The sequence below is a fragment of the Sarcophilus harrisii genome, chromosome 1 (assembly GCF_902635505.1).
Source record: "Sarcophilus harrisii chromosome 1, mSarHar1.11, whole genome shotgun sequence".
In the NCBI taxonomy this organism is placed as follows: Eukaryota; Metazoa; Chordata; class Mammalia; order Dasyuromorphia; family Dasyuridae; genus Sarcophilus; species Sarcophilus harrisii.
Genome location: NC_045426.1, coordinates 504,643,764 through 504,664,506, shown reverse-complemented (window position 1 = coordinate 504,664,506; position 20,743 = coordinate 504,643,764). Strand labels below are relative to the sequence as shown.

The following is a 20,743-nucleotide window of genomic DNA, read 5'->3' as shown; positions in this document are numbered from 1 at the left end:
CCCTTTATCTGTTTTTCATTTTTCATCAGTAAAAATTTATTTAAATAACAGTTTAGGGCTGTTTTAACTATGACACCTTATTTTCTACTTTTTTCTAAGTATTAATTTTGATCTTTGTTCTAACAAGTACACAATATGAAAGCAAATTTAGAATAACTGCCATCCCACTCTATTAAGACATAAACCATTTCATTCTTTGCATTATTATTTTGTGCTTATCATGTCCAATGACTTCTAACTGCCTTCTCTAAGAAAATATTCAAAGAAATAGATGTGATCTAAAGAGCTTTTCTTTAATTTCCTGATATGAAATCATATATTCAATATATTTCTCACTTTTCTTCCCTTGTCTACTTTTGGATTGAAACCACCAAAGTGTTTAATGATTTGGTAGTCATAAAATTCTTGATCAAATTTTAATACCTCTTCATCCTCTCCAATAAAATTTGGCATATAATCTGCAATTATTTTCATTTTAGTCTTTTTACTGATTTTTATCATGAGTACTGGGGTGGGAGCTGACAAAAATCTCAATGAAACAATAGTTGACTGTGAGAATACAACAAAACATACTCCTTTATTTTCCTCTGAACCATCCTTACATTTGACTGCAACTTCCTTATGACTTCTAGTTTCATTTATAGAAAAAAAAATATCAATATTGCTACAAATCAGTTTCTTCAGTAGCCTATTGACTTAGATTTTGGGGCAAGTACCTCAAATTTAAATGATCAACAATTAAGGTTTAGAAAAAGTCTGTAAATTATGTGATCCATGATACTAGCTGTTCCATATTACAATGTCATTTTGATCACAGAAGCTGATGAAGGAACTAAGAATTAATAGTGTTCCAATTTCCACTTTTCTTTTGCTTGGTTGACATGACCAGAGAATCACCTAATGAATGGCCAGCAAATTGGCAATGAATCTCTCAATCCTTAGCCCAGCTAGTGCTTGGAAAGCAAACTCAATTGCATGAAAAGCCAACCTTTCCAGTATAGTTAAACTCACTGAAGTTTACATTTCACTGGCATATCTTTCAAAAACCTAGGATTATTTCAACATCCTGATGAAACATCAAAGAAGAACTCCCATAACACAAATTAATTTCTCAGATTAACTAAAAATCATCTTGGAATCATAGGTTTGCAAGTGATAGAATTATGGATTGTAATCTTGGAAAGGATCTCAAAAGATTACTTAGTCCAACTCTACAAGTAAGGTATTATTATCCCCATTTACAGATAAGCAACAATATCATATAATTGGAGATGAATAGTACCCAAGCCTTCTAATTAACAAGAGAGAATGAGCTCCTTTGGGAGATAAAAAGCTATAAACCCCAAGAGGATCTATAATTCTGTGAGTACTGTACGCATAATTGTAAGCATCATACTTCAAAGGAACCATTATCTAACCAGAGCAGGAATTATTACCTTTTCTGTGAGACAGAGACAATTTTAGCAGTTGGTGGTGTAACTTATAAACTCCTCAAATTAATGAAATTTTAAAATTCCTAATTAAAGAAATGCAGTTAAAGTTAAAATTCAAGGTTTTAATTGAACTGAAATTCCAAGATATTTTCTTCTATCTAAGTTCATTGACAACATTCCTGAAATCTATCCACACAACTTTTGGGAATCTGTATAATCAAATTAAGAACCCTTGTATAGAGTATCTAGAAGAAAGTAAATGAGGTCAGAGGGAGCAGTTAGGTGGCACAGTGGATAAAGCTCAGGGCCAGAAAACAGTAAGACTCATCTTCTGGAGTTCAAATCTGACCTTTGATACTTACTAGTTGTTTGACCTCATGCAAGTCATTTAATCCTGTTGACCTCAGTTTCCTTCTCTGTTCTGGAGAAGGAAACAGTGAACCAGGATTTTTGCCCCAAAGAGCCCCAAATGGGATTATTTGAAAAAGGCTTTGGAAATCATGTCATATGAGAAACAATTGAGATAGGAGGAGAATAAGACTGAATAGGAATATGATGGATATAAAATACTTGAATAGCTTTTATGTGAGGAAGAATAGATTTTTTTCCTTCAGAGGACTGAGTTAACTAGTATATTGGGAAAAGCATTAATTTTAAATTAGAAAACCTGGATTCACATCTAAGTTCTGACATTACCTGTTTGATTTCAGACAAGTCATTTTTATCTCTTGAGACCTCAGTTTCCCTATCTGTAAAATGAAAGGTTTGGATTAAATTTTATTTAAGAAATTTTCCTGTTCTAAAATCATGAAATCTGTCAAAGGGGAGTCACAAAACAGAGTTGTGAAAACTTGGCTTCCTTTATAGCTTTCCCTAAGGCCTAGTAACACAATTTAAGTATGCTTCCCATACTTTCAACTACTGAAGGCACCACATTCCTTTTAAGTCCTTGATGGCTTTTCTGAAACTGAAATGATCCCTCAAAAGGAGAAATGAAATTCCTGGAATTTATGTCTGGACAATATTAGAATCTCTGGCTAAGAATAAGGAAAAAAAGAACTTACCAATATGCATTTTAATAAGCCTCTAGAAATAGACTAGAATAGCATGCAAATATATAACTTTGCATAATTAGATGAAAAGAGACTGAGGGAGGTCTTTGTTGAGGATGTGGCAAAGGTGATAGAAGAAGAGACTAAACTAAGCTGTACTATCCACCCAGAGATTCCAGAATCCTCCTCAAACCATAGACCAGAGGGCACTACAGTTTTGTAAACACAAAGTTTATCCAATCTTCCTACAAAAGCCACAGGGTGGATAGAGACTTAAAAAGATCATTTCCTCTTATTCACTTCTTGGAAATCTACTGACAGCTCATAGTTAACATTTCTTTGAGGCTAACAAAAATGAGTGTTCCTTTTTGCTTCTTTTGTTGGTGGAGGAAAGCAGTTTTCTCGGAGACAAGACAGATCCAGCTAGCAGGAGTCCACAGATGTCAAAAGCTGCTGCATCTTTGCAACGAAGTGTGTGATGTGGGGGAGGGGGGAGAATAAGAGGGAAAGGGAGGATGGTGCCAGAATACTGTTCTTTTTAAATAAACTAGTTTTGAGGTGGGGAGTGTTCCGAAGTGGGAAGAGATCAAGTGGAAAAGCCCCTAGAACTAAACTCCGGGCGAATGTCCCGTAGAAACTTTCAGAGTGGCCCTCCTTGTGAATGACACAGGCCAGCCACTGCGCTGGCTTTTCCATCATTGGCAGCTTAAACAGAGTTCTTCTTTATGCTGAGAAAGAAGAGATTTGAAAAGGAGGGGAAATAGTAGTTGTAGGAGGAAAGGGGGGGGGGGGGGGAGGAACGAAGACTTTCTTAGCCTGCTGTTTTATCCACGACACAAAAGACTTCCAAACTAACTACATACTTTCTTTACTCACCCTCCCAAACACTGGCGCACTGAGTTTAAAAACAATTAATGGATATCTTAAGCTTATGTTGTTGGGTTTTTTTTTTTAAGTAAATAAACGAAATCATTCCCATGGGGATGAAAGAGAATTTCAGGCTACTCAGAAAACTAATTTACTTTCAGCCGGAAGGAAATTATCAAAGGCAATGGAGAAAGCCCCTCCAACAAGGCTAGGAATAAAGGGGTTGGAGGGAAAAATCACTCCAAAGATGGAAACGGGACTCCCCGGTACCCTCGCCTACATATGGAGAGAGATTCCGGGGGCACTCTCCGCCGGAGGGACCCTCTGGTCCCAGGACAGCCCAGTTACAGGAAGCCGGTCCAGGGAAGGTAGCCAAAAGAGGCGGGCAACAAGCCAGGACAGTCCTTGGGCCCTCTTCGTCCCGGGACCCCAGCTGGGACAAGGAGGTGACGAAGGCCAGAAGGGAGTCTAGGCCCCCCGGCTTACGGGGAACTAGGTGGACGCTTGCGGAGGCATCCCCCCTCCAAGCCAAGGGCGGGGGTCCCCAGGCCACGGCCGCCCCCTCTCGGCTGGAAAAAGCCGGTCCCCTTCGTTCGTTTCCCCTGGCAAGAGCCCCTGGCGCCAGGACTCACCCCGAGAAGACACACTTTCAGCTCCCGTATCGCCATCATCTGCTTGGGGCTGGGACAGGGCAGGGGGCTTGCATTCTCCGGGAGGAATCCCCGGGTGTCCCGCGCAGACAACGCCGCCGCCGCCGCCCCCGGCTCCTCTCTACTGCTTGGGCTTTCTCTCTCCCTCTCTCTCTCCCTCTCTCTCTCTCTCTCTCTGTCTCTGTCTTTCTCTCTTAGCCAACCAGGGAGCGGAAACCAGCTGCTGCTATTTCTGGGCAGCTCCAGCCCCAGCCCCAGCGCCGCCACCACCACTACCACGGCTACCACAGCGGCAGCCGCGGACGATCACATGTCTACAATGCTAATTTTCTCTCTGAAGCTTCGGGACTGTACAACTTCTCGGACCCTAAACTCCAATGAGCTCACTAGCCCAGAAACCAGCTAGAACTCAGTGCTTCTCGCAAGAACGCCCTCGGGGGTCCACTTGGCACCCCAAATAGAGACACCTCAGTTACTACATGTGATACCCTAACTCCCAAAACAGGGCTGCAATCCAGAAGCCCAGCCTCCGTCTTCCACCCTCTACCCCCAAATCTCGACCCCATTGAAATGCCACTGTGTATTCTCAACGCAGTCAGAGCCAGACGAGTGTCAGGTTATTTTGTAAAGATTCGAGCACCCCGGCCACCCCGCCTTCCAGACCTCCTTCTCTCCCACCCCCACCTCGAAGTCCTCAGGACTAAACAACCGGGAACTCGTCTTGGGTCCCTATCTTGATCAGAGTAGCTAGAGTTTTCACAATCGATCATTGTTGCAGTATTGCAACAATACTACGGACGATGTTCTGGTTCAGCTGACTTCACTTTGCGTCAGTTTACCTCAAACTTTCCAAGTTTTTCTGAAACTATCCTGCTTGTCATTTCTTATAGCACAATAGTATTCCATCATAGTCATACTTGTTCAGACATTCCCCAATTAATGGGTATCCCCTCAATGTCCAATCCCTTGCCACCACAAAAAAAAGTCCGCCATTTAAATGGACTTTAAAATCCGCTTTGGAATTCAAGGAAATACTTCTCCAATGTGGGAGTGCAAAAAAGTAAACAAGAGGGTTCGGAGACAGGGATGAGAAAATCCCACAGTCCGCAGTTTCCCAACTAGTAATTTTGGACTACAAAGCAGTTATTTTCAGAAAGTATCCTTATCTTGTGTTAACAAGAGTTAAAAAGAATATGTCCTTGAAGAAATACTGTTTCCTCTTCTATATATATGTTGTCTGGGAACTCTCACAAACTTCTAATATTAACAGTTTGTAAGAGGGAAGAAGCAGGAGGAAATGAAGTTACCTAGTTACTTGACATAAAATAGATGTCATGTAGTCACCACCACCACCATCAGTACTGTTTTCACATGTATGGACCCTGGAGCAAATAGTTCAAATCACATTTAAAAATCATATAATTCCAGATAAGCCATCCTAACTCAGATTTTCTAGCTTGAAAACAAAATAAAAAAACAACAAATAACACTGTTACCTGTAAAGTGTTTGTGCCTCTACCAAAATGGTTTTGACATATTGAGTGTTCAATGCAGAAGATTGGATCTTTTACTGGATAGAGAGGAGTTCTCCTTTGATTACTTTTTCAGTCATTTCAGTTGTACCTATCTCTTTCTAAGTCTATTTAAGGTATTCTTGGCATAGATGCTAGTTTGCCATTTCTTTCTTTAACTCATTTTTACAGATGAGGCAAACAGACTGAGACAAACAGAGTAAAGTGTTTTTGCCTGTGGTCATATAGGTAGTCCACTGTGCCACTTATCTTCCCATCTAATCCACTCCAAGAGCTAATTTGACATTAGGAAAGCAGTCTCTGCTGTCGGTTCATCTGTTATTTAGAAGAAAGGAAGCAAGAAGCTAAACTACTTGCTAAGCATAAGGGAAGTCAGGATAGCTCCCTTAAGAATTTTCTAAAAATTAAGTTAACTGATCTGAACTGTTCAGCATAATTTAAATTTTCCACTTACAAATATTGGGAAGAAAGAGGAAGTATCCAGGCCTGATCTTGAGGTAACTTTCTTCACTTCAATCCATTGATAATGGGCATTTGTTTAGGTGATTATCAAATGTTCCAAAGTCTAGGCTCAACAAAGAACTCCCTTATCAACCCTTTCTACAAGTTAAGTAATATCTGCAAATTTAAATAACCATTTGTAACAAGACTTGGAAATGACCAGACAATGAAGTACCCATAGGAAAAGTCAGGGACTTCTTGAAGATGATATTCTATTTCCCCATCTTTTGAGTGAGAATTGCCTCTTTATTTCCATTGGCTGCGTAACCAGAACTGGCTGCATTTTTAAAACTCCCAGATTGGTATAATTAGGATAAGCATGCTTCTTATAAATTAATTAATAAAGAAGCATTTATTAATGCTTATTATGTAGCAAGTACATGTTTTAAAAATACAAATAGAAAAAAAAAGTCCAAAGATAGTTCTTGCCTTGGAGAAGCTTACATTTTTATATTGCCTGTTGACAATAAACAGAGTGATAGTCAGGCAGGAGATTTTAGTTTGAAAAGTTACATGAATGGTGAGTAGGGTTACAGGGTGGCAGATTGTCACACCCTTACCAGGAAAAATAATAGTTTGTCTTATCACAATTGCAGAAGTGAAGCAAAGGAAGACAAGGGTCTGTTTGAAATAGTGGACCAAGTGAAGCATCAAGACAGTGTCAATCCACAGCAGAATCTCCGAAGATGAAAGAAATAAAATCCTTCAGGAATTATTTATGATCCAGGAAGCAAGATTTTCAAGAATATGGTCAGGGAATATAGAAAGTTGAGTAAAGCATGGCTGGCATATTCCAGAAATAGTGGACCAGGTAAAATAGGTAAAGCAATAATATTTTCATAATATGAATTGTTCAGTCCTTCTCCAATATATCAGCTCCCACTTTGCTTCCAAATCTTTACTATCACACACACAAAAAAAGTGATTTTATGAATACTTTGGTATATATATAACCTTTCTCTCTCAGTTCTAAACCTACTCAAGATTTCTGTATTGTAGAGAGTTCCTTAGATTAAAAAGGGGAATTAACAGTTTCGTGACTTCTTAAAGAATTCCACATCCGTTTTAATTTAAAACTACCTATAAAAAATAAAAATATGCTGAGTGAAATGAGCAGGACTAAGAGATCATTATAAACTTCAACAACAATACTATACGATGATCAATTCTGATGGACCTGGCCCTCTTCAGCAATGAGATGAACCAAATCAGTTCCAATGGAGCAGTAATGAACTGAACCAGCTATAACCAGCGAAAGAACTCTGGGAGATGATTAAGAATGATTACATAGAATTCCCAATCCCTATATTTTTGCCCACCTGCATTTTTGATTTCCTTCACAGGCTAATTGTACAATATTTCAGAGTCCAGTTCTTTTTGTACAGCAAAATAATGGTTTGGACATGTATACTTATTGTATATTTAATTTATACTTTAACATATTTACCATGTATTAGTCATCCTGACTCTAGGGGAGGGAGTGGGGGAAAGAGGGGAAAAATTGGAACAAAAGGTTTGGCAATTGTCAGTGCTGTAAAATTACCCATGCATATATGTAAATAAAAAGCTATTAAAATTTTTTTTAAAAAAGGACTTTGAATGAAAACAATAAAAATAAAAAATATTTTAAGAAAACTCTACCTATAATGTATTAGTGTGTATTTCATCTCATAGGACCTTCAAAAGTAACTGTTTCTATATGAATAAATAAATAAATAAATGAAGCATTTATTAAGCACTTACTACATGTACTAATCATTGGAGGTAGAAAGAGAAAACTATCCCTATTCTTAAAGAGCACACATTCTAATTGAGGAGACATACATATGGGAGATTTCAGTGGCAAGTCATTTGGAAAATTACCACTCTCCTTACAATTTGGTAGCAAATCAAATGCTTCTTCTTTGACATAATTTTCACTGATAAAATCATATCAGTTTATGATGTTGAACCATTCGGGCTCTGTTCTTGGCCTTCCTCTTTTCTCCTTCTATATCTTATGCTTGATGATCTCATCAACTCCTGTGGATTCAATTATCATCTCTATGCTAATGATTCCCAAATTTACTTATGCAGCCCTAAATTCTCTATTGACTTCCAGTTTTACATACTGCCTATTGAACAACTCAAATGTGATGTGTTTAGATGTCCTTACACTTCCCTCAAAACTCTTCCTCCTTCCAGACTTCCCTCTTATTAGTCACCCTCCTCCTAGTCACCCAGGCTCACAACCTGAGTATCATATTCAACTTCTCATGATCTCTCACTTCCTATTATTTAATCTGTTGCCAAACCTTGTCAAGTTTAGCTTCACAACATGTCTCATATAGGTCCCTTCTCTCTTTTGACATTGCTACTGGTCAATGGTGCAGGCTCTCATTCTACCATTCCTGGACTATCACAATGACCTGATGATTGGTCTTCCTGAAACAAGTCTCTTTCTACTTTAGTCTATTCTCCATTCACTTGACAGTGATGCATAGGTCTGATCATATTGTCCCATCCTCCCTTTCATTAAACTGCAATGGCTTTCTATTACCTCCAGAATCAAATATAATATCCTCTAGTATTCAAAGCTCTTCAGAACCTGCCCCCTCCTCCCCTTATAAGTCTTCTTAAACCTTATATCCCATTTTCTTTGGATCCAGTAATACTGGATATCTAAAATTCCATCTCTCTATTCTTTTCATTTTTACTAGCCATCCCTTGTACCTGGAATGAATGCTCTCCTTATCTTTGCCTCCTGGTTTCCCAGGCTTTTTAAAAATTTCACCTTTTACAGGAAGCCTCTCCCAATCCTTATTAATTCTAGTGCCTCCCTCTCTTGATTTCCAATTTATCCCATAGGTAGTTTATTTGTACAGTTGTTTGCATATTGTCTTCTCCATTTGAACATGAACTCTTCAAAAACAAGGATTCTTTTACCTTTCTTTGTATTTCCTGGATTCAGCACATAATAGATAAGAGAGTCTTAATAAATGTTTATTAATTAATTGGCTGATTTGGCAGTGTCAGAGACTTTGAAGACAAGAACTTTCTTTTCAGGGTCTTTAGCAGCTACTGCTGATAATTGTCCATCAGTCATCAGTTGTTGTTGGTGGTGATGGGAAAGACTGGCCACCTTCTCCATAAAGATTTCTTCCCTCAACAATGGCTTTAGAGACTAGACTAGCAGCAGGTCTGGTACTTTGGAGGATGCTGCTATTCCCAAAGCTCTTGAGTGCAGGGTCCTTGTCCGTCTTCATCAGAATATGAGATGAAACGGTGGTCAAGATAGTAGTGGTTCATACGGTCTCTTCTCTCCTCTCTCTCTCTCTCTCTCTCTCTCTCTGTGTCTATCTCTCTCTCTCTGTCTCTGTCTCGCTGTCTTTCTGTCTCCCCTCTCTTCTCCTTTTTTCTGTCTTCCTTTATTTCTCTGTCTGTTTCTATCTCTCTATGCCTTTGCTGTTTCAAATAAATTGGCTTGCCTCCCTTCACATTCATAGTCAACTCTCGTGTTCTGCAGTGACAGACACTGGTTGCAGCTACAATTGCACTGCTGTTGATCACCCTCTCCCTCAACCTCTATCTTCTTTACTTCTTGTTTTCCAAATCTTGTTATGCTCTATAATCATCTTTACCAAAATTTAGGTGTGACATGATACCTCTAAGTGTTTTGGAGCATTTTTCTTCCTATGGTTATTCTTATTCATTTGAAAATTGCTTATATTTTCTGACCACATCTATAGAGAAATGGCTTCTAGTCATATCTGTGTTAATTTCCTATGTGTCTCTTAAAATAGATTTTTAATTCTTACTTTTTATTTGTACACCACCTTGATTTCGCCCTGTTATTCCTCCCCATAACTTTTCCTATTGAATTATCTCTTATATCAATGCTTTTTAGAAAAGAAAGTAAGGGGTGGGGGGGAGAATTTAAGCAAAACCAATCCATATATCACAAAAAAAAGTCTGTCATATTCAATGATTCACATCTATGGACCTCCCCCCACTCATCCACCCCACCTCTGCAAAGGAGTGAGTAGAAATGTCTTTTAGCTCTTCTTTGGACCAAGTTTGGAATATTCATTTTTTATTGTTTCATAGTTATTTTTTTTTTCAATTTATATCTTTATAGTATATCTTTTCTTAATATCACAGGCCTATTTATTATTGAACTTATCAACATAACATATGAAAAGAAAATGGCAAGCTTGGTTTCTTCAAGTTTATGTCTGCTAAGTCCCAATTAACCTTCCTGACTTAGCAAAACAAAGGATCTGAGGTAACTAACATACCCATTAGCTTTGCCTCTTGAAGTCAACCTGTTGTGACAAATACTTGGTCATAATGCTTGTTTAACTCCAATCCTAGCTTGTATCCTTCCACCTTTTTCTCTTATGCTCTAAACTAAGTCTTCCTTGAGACATCCACTTTTGTTGAATGAGAATGTTTAGCTTAGGATAAGTCTAACATTGGACTTAACAAGGTCCAACATTCTGCACCCCAAATCACCTTCATCACTCACATCTTGTCTCTCTTCTCTTTATGATGACATAATGTATTAAATGCTTGTGCTTGCTTCAAGGGTGCATCTATAACATTTTGTTGCATTTAGGTAAATAGAAGACAGCATTGATGATGAGAAAGCACAAGCCTTCAGTAGAATAAGATCATTATAGTTACTGTTTGTGACCCCTTACCTTCTATTCATGCTATATCTTCTCAGTAAATTTCTCTTTGTAAAAGCTAATTAATGTCAATTGGTTAAATGAAACTGTGCCACTAATCATTGAAGGGTATCAGTAATATGAGGGCTACTAATCAATTTCAAAGGACCCATGAAAAAAATGCTATTTATCTCTAAAGGTAAGCAAATAAAATCTTCATGCAGTTTGAAGCTAATCTTAAAAAAAAAAACAACAAAACTTAATTTTCTTTGTTTTCTTTCATAATGGCTAATAGAGAAATATGTTTTGCATGATTTCACATGAATAATCAATAGTATATTGCTTTCTCAAGTGGAGAAGGGAGAAGTGGGAGAGAGAGAGTTTGGAACTCTAAATTTTATAAAAGAATGAATGTTAAAAAAAACTTTAATATTTAACACTTTTAATTGGGAAATAATTGATGAAATAGATAGAATATATTTTAAATTTGTTAAAAGATATCTTTATAACTCCTCAGGAGTACTCATAGAATCCTAAGGAGCAGGGAGGATATAACCTTGCTCAGGGGTCCAACTCTTTTGTAAGAAAAGATGAGATAAAGACAACTAATATAAAGGCTTTATTGGGAGAATAATACTTTTTAAATTTGTAGTATATATTACAGAGTTGTTTTGAGGGAAATGCCATTCCAGAATAGATATTGTCCTTAAATGTATTTCCCAGGACCTTTTCATTCCCTAAAAACAAACAAAACTCAAGTTTCTTCAGCACAATTGTTAGGCAATCCTAAAATTATAAGCACCTACCTAACTTGCATTGTCTCACAGTTAGAGAGAGGGAGAGCAATGCAGAGAAGACCAAACACAAAGTCAGGACCTGAAGCAGCCATATAAAAGATTATGTTGATCTCTTGAGGATCAATTTCTGTACTCTTTTCAAAGAAGAATAAGTGGAAAAATGAGTAATGTGCCAAATCAACTTTTTGGCTCTTCCATCAAAGGATACAAAAATGCTAGTTACTTGAAAAGAAAGCATATCTTGATTAAAATTTAAAAACAACATAACTAATCTTATAATTACTAGGAAATTTTTTCTTTTAACTATTCAAGTCAAAGCTTTCTAGTGGAGAGATCTAATAGAAGGAAATAGGAAAGGAGTTTTAAAGCTTTTAAAAAGCTAAACTTTCCTTTTAATGGGAAACTAGAAAATACTAGCATTTTTTTTTTTAATTTTTTATACTTAATAGCCTTTTAATTTAAGGCAGGAGGATATACTTAGGTAACTTTTAAGATGTAACAATTACCAAACCTCTTGTTGGAATAATTTTCTACTTTACTCATATTCCTAAAGTTGTCTGAGGATGACTCAGTAGATGTTAAAATATATTAAAATATAAACAGATACAAATAAGTATACATGACCAAAACATTATTTTGCTGTCTAAAATGAATCAGACTCTAATTATTGTACTAATTAGTTGAGAAGGAAATCAAATGCAGGATAGCATAAATGTAAGGATTGAATTCAATGAATGGTTTTAGTCATCTCAGAGTTCTTTTCTGTATAGGTAGTTAGTTCATTACTGCTCATTAGAAATGATGGTGGAAAATTGAGTATGCAAGGAATTGCCTTCCATCAGAACTGGTATTCATCCTAGTTACTGTATAATAAGTTATAATGATCTCCTGGTCTTCTTCATTTCACTCTCAGTCACTCAGTGATCTATGGATAGAGAGTTCTCAGGCCTTTCTGAAATCTTTCCTGTTGGCGAATCTATTTTTTTTTTTTTTTTTGAGATTAGTATGGTTTATTTATTTTTTTATTTAATAGCCTTTTATTTACAGGATATATACATAGGTAACTTTACAGCATTAACAATTGCCAAACCTCTTGTTCCAATTTTTCACCTCTTACCCCCCCACCCCCTCCCCTAAATGTCAGGATGACCAGTAGATGTTAAAATATATTAAAATATAACTTAGATACACAATAAGTATACATGACCAAAACATTATTTTGCTGTACAAAAAGAATCAGACTCTGAATTATTGTACAATTAGCTTGTGAAGGAAATCAAAAATGCAGGTGTGCATAACTATAGGGATTGGGAATTCAATGTAATGGTTTTTAGTCATCTCCCAGAGTTCTTTTTCTGGGTATAGCTAGTTCAGTTCATTACTGCTCCATTAGAAATGATTTGGTTGATCTCGTTGCTGAGGATGGCCTGATCCATCAGAACTGGTCATCATCTAGTATTGTTGTAGAAGTATATAATGATCTCCTGGTCCTGCTCATTTCACTCAGCATCAGTTCGTGTAAGTCTCTCCAGGCCTTTCTGAAATCATCCTGTTGGTCATTTCTTACAGAACAGTAATATTCCATAATTTTCATATACCACAATTTATTCAGCCATTCTCCAACTGATGGACATCCATTCAGTTTCCAGTCTCTAGCCACTACAAAAAGGGCTGCCACAAACATTCGTGCACATACAGGTCCCTTTCCCTTCTTTATAATCTCTTTGGGATATAATCCCAGTAGTAACACTGCTGGATCAAAGGGTATGCACAGTTTGATAACTTTTTGAGCATAGATCCAAACTACTCTCCAAAATGGTTGGATTCGTTCACAACTCCACCAACAATGAATCAATGTCCCAGTTGAAAACTCTACATTTATAGAGAAGTTAGAGGGAACTGACCTCCTTATCCTCCCACTCTTTCTTGAGAATAAACTGGCTATTATATATCTGTAGTGTTATGTAGTTTTCTGGGAGTAGTCTGATCTGAACAGTTTAGGTTTCCTATTGGAACAAAAGGAGACACTTTTAGACTATTCAACAGTTAACAAAATAGAGGTTTACTTGGTCATGGTAGGAGGATATTCAAACAAGAATAATCATTGAGAACATCTCAAGTTGATCCAGCTAAACAAGACTCCCTGATAGAACACACTCCCCCAGGTTCACACTGGTACTTTGTACTCATGTAAAGTCAATAGTCTGAGTCCTTGGTTCCTGAGCCAGCCAAATCTGGAGAAATATCTCAATAAAATTGAAGCAAAAAAAAAAAAAAAAAAGCCCAAACTGCATGACTGAAGGTGGAGTTGGGGGTGAGGATTGTTTAATATTTTGATCCTACCATACTCTTTTTCTTAATGATAAAGTCCTCAAGAGGGCTTTCTAGCACTTAAATAATTTGGGATCTCTTACTGGTCTACTCTGATGTCTGGTATTCAAGAAGTCTAAAATAGCACTAAAGATAAGGAGAAAAATTAAAACAGAAATATAACAAAAAACAAACAAAATAATGTAACAGTTCCTACAACAGCCAGGCTAAATGATTAAGTCCATATAAGTGGGTGATGTCAAAGCTTTGCAGTCCAGAGTGGATCTCTCAATGTGAAAAGGTAACCATTTAGCAGAAGCAATAACAGGAACATCAATGACCCTTCATAATTACTGATTCTTGTCATAGGTCATGGGGAATTTCCCTATAGGGAAATCCAGGTAAAATGCAACATTTTTGCCCCATGAAAAGCCTTTGAAGAACTTTGCTGTGGGCTGCTTAAACACTTTCACCTCTCCCTTGTTGCCATAAACCAAGCTCACTCCCAATAATACCATCGCTTTGTCTTCCAAGCTTTCTCTAGGGAGGAGGTGTATCATAATCACCAGGTGTTTTACTGGCAGCAACATCAAATGGCTATTTAGTTTTACTTTATAATAATCAAAGAACTGTAATCAGGCTTCTTTTTGTCATTGCTCATGTGGTACCCATTCTTTTGCCACTGAGCTGCTGCTGCTGCTGTGAGGGTCCATGTCTCCTGATGCTGTTCACTGCTGCTGATGTCTGCATCTCTGCCTTCCATCCAGAAGCTGAAGCCCACACTGCTGACAGTGTGGTCTGCAACAGCCACCACTAAGGTGATTCTGCCCCAAGTTCTTCCACGTGGCTATGTTGGAACAGAGTGTTAACCGAGCACTTATAGCCTGCTTCCACTCTATGGCAAGTTTGACTATAGAATTTATAAAGAAGGAGGCTAGGGGTCTGAGCTGCCACTGCCCTCCTGTGTTCACACTTCTCTAGGCCAGTACATCTGCTCCATTTCCCATACATAAGCAGTATCCCTTTCTATTAAGATAAAGGAGAAGTGTTTTGGCCCCTCAATAGAGAGTTATGGTTCACACGGTTCATGAGCAAGAAATTTTAAATTTATATAACAAACTACTTGATGTCAATTAATTAAATGGAGGTGGAATTGGTACATTTGACCATATCCCTAATTTAATGAATGTCTCTGAACTCTTGGGAGAAATTTAGCATTGTCTTTTAAAGCACTTTCCTAATGGCTGGTATTAAAGAATCAGAACAAAATCCTTGTGAAAAAATTGTGGTTGGTCTCTCAAATTTCAAATTTAAGAAACAAACAGAATTCAGTTTCTTCAGCACAGTTGTTAAACATCCTACAATTCCACAGATCTGCTTTAGTTTGCATTGTCTCGCAGTTGGAGTCCCTTATGCTACGTTTTAATGTTAGTTATGTCCATATATAATTATAGGACTGAGGATGGTTGTCATTTCCAAAAAGCCATCCAAAACCAAATATTTTACATAAGTAAAACTCCATTTAATGTGACTCAAATGATGGTCAAATGAGATAATAAAAGAGCTTGTTTGCAGGCTAGTAGGAGATTAGTAAATGCTTGTTTCCCTTTGTTCCCATTCCTTAAGGATAGGAGAGATCTTTTTTCAAAAAGGACTCCTTGGAGACAGTTAAATGATAAAATTAACAACAAAAAAGCACCCATTCCCTGCAAGGACTGAGCAGGAGTTATGAGTTTGTCCTTGTTTAATTATAAACCTCATTCTTCATCTTCCCAAATTCAATATTTCTAGCTTGCTGCAGAAGACAAACTGGGTTTTGAAAAGATCACTTAGGAAAATTTGGAAGAAGCTTAAATTTCAGAGCTGAAGGCCCAACAAAAATGGAGGGCCTAGAATACAATAATCTCTTCAAAGTATAGTTTTTTAAGGACACAGTATGTTCTCTTCTTGACAAACAAATGCAGGCAAATTTACTCTCATCTCACAGGAATGGGGATACGTCATAGTAAGGAATCACCATTTTTATAGGCCTCTCCAAAAATTGCAGCCAGAAGCCACAATGCCAATTTCTTTTCTTTGCACTTCCCAGTCCCTCTCTTCAAGAAGCTCATTATGTTCCAAGACTAAACCAAGGGTTCAGGGCTGAATCTTCTTTCAGGCTAATGTCTGGAAGTTTTAGCCACAAGAAGGAGGATATTCAATAAGAAACTGCATTGAAGACTTGTCAACTTGATTCAACTGAGCCTAACTCCAATTACTCATTGTAATACTCCAGCCAAACTTCAAAGCACCAGGACACCCCAAGACTTAGTGCGACTTTTTGTCCTCAGGGAATAAGGAAGTCAATAGCCTGAGAACTTAGTCCCTAGAGTCAACTGTAAGGTATAAGAGAAGTCAGGTTTCTAAAGAAAAAGGATGAAGGGGCAGGTGAAGAATCTTGTTAATATTATCTTCAACAAATCTTTGTGTAAGTCAAGGAACTGGTTAAACAACAAAGTTCCTGACAAAGGGATCCAGGCTTAAATCAGTCCAAACGGGCTAGGGTCAATAATAGGACACAAGACTTTTGACACATGGAATAAAAAGGATTGTAAATTAATCAATTGTAACTTTTATTGTAAATATGACCTAATTATAACTCGGATTATAAATTTGATCAATTCTAACTAAGTCTGTAAATCTCACCATTCTGAACCTTGAAGGGAGGGATAAGGAATTGGAGAATTGAATAAAGTTTTTTTTGGTTGCAACACTACTCTTGGACTAACTTGTAACCAGGGAAGCAGTGGTCAGTGGCAGCTCTTTCAGACTTACTCCCAATCCTGCTAAGTTCCACAGAATCTTTTGATTAAAACCAACTTTGGAGGAATTTCTCAAAATCTTTTAAGATAAAACTAACCTAACCTACATGGGGGAAGGGGTTCAGCTATTGCTTCTACTACCTATGGGTTGTAGAAAGCTGAACCAAAGAGGAAAAATGATGAAAAAATAATTATTTATTATTATTTAATAATAACAATTGCTATTTAATAATAATGATGATGATGATGATGACATAGTAATATGCAAAGACCTAAACATAATGGAATAATACAACCATAAGCTAATAATAATCAAATACCCAGGTAGGACAAGACCATTTCTTTTTTTCCCCCAAATCAAGTAAAAGCATTTATTTCCATTGAGAACCATGTACTTAGAGCAGGACTGTGCTCCTTTTAGGAATTTAGCAGTAGTTAACAGCCCAACAAAGTAAGACAAAGATATTTATGGAATCTGATAACATCACTATCTAGATTTTGAGATTACAGAAGTTTGCTAATATGGGGAGGTGCTAAAATCTTGCTGAAACTGTGCATGTGGTTACCCAGAATGTATACAGAAAAAGCCTACTTGAGGAATTATTTTTTTTAATTGAAGTTTTTTCTTTTCAAAATATAAACTTGGATAATTTTTGATATTCAATTCACAAAACCCTGTATTCTAATTTTTCCCCCTTCATTCCTCCTACCCCCTCCCCCAGTTGGCAAGTGATCCAATATGTTAAATATGTGAAATTCCTCTATATATATTTCTGCAAATACCATGCTGATGAGGTCTAAATTCAGTTTTCCCTCCATTCCTGGTCAGGGAACGAAATGATAAGATTAGACTAATTTAGGGAACCAAAATGATGAGGTTAGGGTTCCTGGTGGTCAGGGAGTTAAATGATGAGGTTAGTGGCAGGTTAAGGGAACCAAATGAAGAGGTTTGGCTCCCCTAATTCCCCTTGGAATTAGGCACATGGGTAGGGAGTTTTGGGAACCTCCTTCTGATGGCACAGAGGTCCTTTGTAAAGGAAGTTACGAAACCAAAAAGCTAGACAGATAAAAAGAAGTTTATTATAGGCATTGGGAAGTCAGCCTTTGCTATGCATGAATAGAAAGACTGAATTCCTTACTGGAAAGGTCCCAGCAGACAGATATAAAGTTTTTAGTAGAGAAATCCCGACAGAGACATATAAAGTCTTGTTAGGGAAATAGGTGAGAGAGTTAAAAGAGGGTAACACTAAAAAAGAATATCATTTCAGCAGACAGAGGTTGCTGCTATGCATGGCATGGCATGTTAAGTCCTCTGTAAGGACTGAGCCCCAAGTTGCAGTTTTTACAAGGAAATCTGAGACAGACGTTTCAATCAAATGAGATTCCCTCAATGCTGTCACTACCCCCAGGCCTAGATGAGACCACTTACTGGGAGTGGTTTTGAGCCAACAATAGGGGTAGAAAATCTTGGAATTGAATACTTCAACTAGTCCCACCGAGATAAACCATTTTATCTTGGTTCTTTGGGGTGGTTCTCACAGAGGAGGATTCAAGGAGAATTTCTCCTTGAAGGAGTTTTCAGAGAGTTTTGGGGTCCCTTCATCAATGTTACACAAGAAAAATCAGAACAAAAAGGAAAAAAAAAAATGAGAAAGAAAACAAAATACAAGCAAATAACAAAAATACTATGTTCAGTTCCCACTATCCTCTTCTCTGAATGCAGGTGAGTTTCTTCATCACAAGATCACTGGAATTGGTTTGAATCACCTCATTGTTGACAAGAGCCATGTCCATCAGAAATGATCATATAATCTTATTGTTGTCATGTATAATGATCTCCTGGCCCTGCTCATTTGACTTAGCATTAGTTCATGTAAGTCTCTCCAGGCCTCTCTGAAATCATCCTGTTGATCATTTCTTATAGAATAATAATATTCTATAACATTCATATACCATAACTTGTTCAGCCATTCTTCAATTTCTGGGTAGCCATTCAGTTTCCAGTTTCTTGCCATTACAAAAAGAGCTGCCACAAACATTTTTGCACATACAAGTCCCTTTTCCTCCTTTATGATCTCTTTAGGGATATAAGCCCTGTAGAAACACTGCTGGATCAAAAAGTATGCAACAGTTTAATGGGCCATTTGGGGATAGTTCCAAATTGCTTTCCAGAGTGATTGGATCAGTTCACAATTCCACCAACAATGTATTATTGGTCCCAGTTTTCCCACATCCCCTCCATTATCTTTTCCTGTCATTTTAGCCAATCTGAGAGGTGTGCAGTGATGCCTCAAAGTTGTCTTAATGTGCATTTCTCTGATCAATAATGATTTAGAGCACCTTTTCATATGACTAGAAATGGCTTATATTTCTTTATCTGAAATTTGTCTGTTCATATCCTTTGACCATTTATCAGTTGGAGAATGGCTTAAATTCTTACAAATGAGGCAGTTCTCTATATATTTTAGAAATGAGTCCCTTATCAGAACTGAATGAGACCAGGTAAAGTTTTCTCAAAAAGTCTGAGATGGAGTAAGTAAGAGCTTAGGCTTAAGTCACCTGATCCCTATTCCCACTGGTTTTCAGGGCAGGAAGGTTGGGCCTTGGGCTTTGGTTGCAGGAAGGCCTAGGTTCTCTAGGGCAAGAAAGGTCAAAACCTAGGTCTAAGCTTCAGGAAGTAACAGGAAATATGTGACGCACAGAAAGCAGTCATTAGTCCATCCAATGAAAAGACTTGGGTCTTTTGCTATTTAACCAGCTTTACTATTTCTGGCTTGCCAGCTCAAGCACATGTTGGGAGCTGAGATGCTTCCCAGGTGTGCTTGGTCATTTCCTTTTAGGGACTAAATAAGTGCTTTCTCTTTGTATCTGAAGATGTCTCTGGTTAGTTAATTTGAGTAAGGGAGTCTAGCACCTGTCTCACACAGAACCCTTGAATGTAAAAATTTTTTCCCAGTTTATTGCTTCCCTTCTAACTTTGTCTGCATTGGTTTTGTTTGTACAAAAACTTTTTAACTTAATATAATCAAATTATCCATTTTGTATCTAATAATTTACTCAAGTTCTTTGGCCACAAATTCCTTCCTTCTCCACAGACTGGAGAGGTAAACTATCCTTTGTTCTTCTAATTTCCTTAATGGAAAACTATCATGATATTATTTTCAGATCAGTCTTTCCAAGTCTATGTCATATAAGGAATGACTGGTCTGGTATGGCATTATCCTAAATCTAAAGCACTGGTTCTTGATGAGGTCCGGGATATCAAGATGGAATTAGCTGGGAAACTCTGAAGCACATATAGGATTATAATGCTCCCTGAGGCAAGCAGAAAGGGCATTGCCTGTTAAGTGACTTTTTTGTTCTTAAGTATGTTTTTTGTTCAAATGGACTTTCCATTACAGTCCCACCCAACATGGAAATCTTTAGAACTATATCCATTCTGAAAGCCAATTTATGAAATCAAACCCCTGAAGTTATATTTGCCAAATCTCTTTTAGGGTTAGCCCACCATGGTGAGAATTCTCTTGGTTATCATTCTTACCAGCACTCTCCCACATAGCTTCATAGTGTTTTTCTCCTTGTTATAGCTAACTCTTTTAAATTGTTAAATCCCTTCTGGAGTTAAACACAAGTAAATGGTATAATACCTTTTCCTTATTAACCCCTTTTGGGTATAGTCTGCTAAAATTCTCTATGGATTAAGCCTACCAGTCAACAACATACTCCCACCTCATAGGTTATTCCCTTTGATGACACTCCTTCTGGTTAATTGTGACTTCTACTAGGGAGCCTGTCTTTCCCCTTGTTAACTATTAACTGTTTCCTTGCTAACTCCTGTGTGTTCACTCACATAATAAATAACAAAATTGTTCCTATGTTAGATGTCTTGTCATGATTGTTCCATGTCATGAATTAAAACTTTATTATGCTATTTTTATATAATGTTCTTTTTACAAACAATTGCTCTCCTGATACTACTTCATGTTTACCACCCCTGGTATCTATATTACCTACCTCATTATAAATGGCAATTTTACCTCTTCATTTCTCAAAATTTTGTTCTCAGCATTTTGTACTGTTAAAAATTATTGAGAATCTATCCAAAGGATTTTTGTTTATGTGGGTTATGTTTGTAATATTTACCAGAGTAG

General features: G+C 37.3%; 1 protein-coding gene across 1 annotated transcript in view; it reads right to left on the bottom strand.

Annotated features, from left to right (window-relative positions):
- The window catches only part of RAB31 (RAB31, member RAS oncogene family), a 179,234-nt gene extending 174,926 nt beyond the window's left edge, over window positions 1-4,308 (bottom strand). The window contains exon 1 of the mRNA XM_031946643.1: window positions 3,985-4,308. Within this exon, the coding sequence (XP_031802503.1) occupies window positions 3,985-4,023 (39 nt within the window). The 5' untranslated portion in view covers window positions 4,024-4,308. The remainder of the gene's footprint in view (window positions 1-3,984) is intronic.
- Between the last annotated feature and the right edge of the window lie 16,435 nt (window positions 4,309-20,743).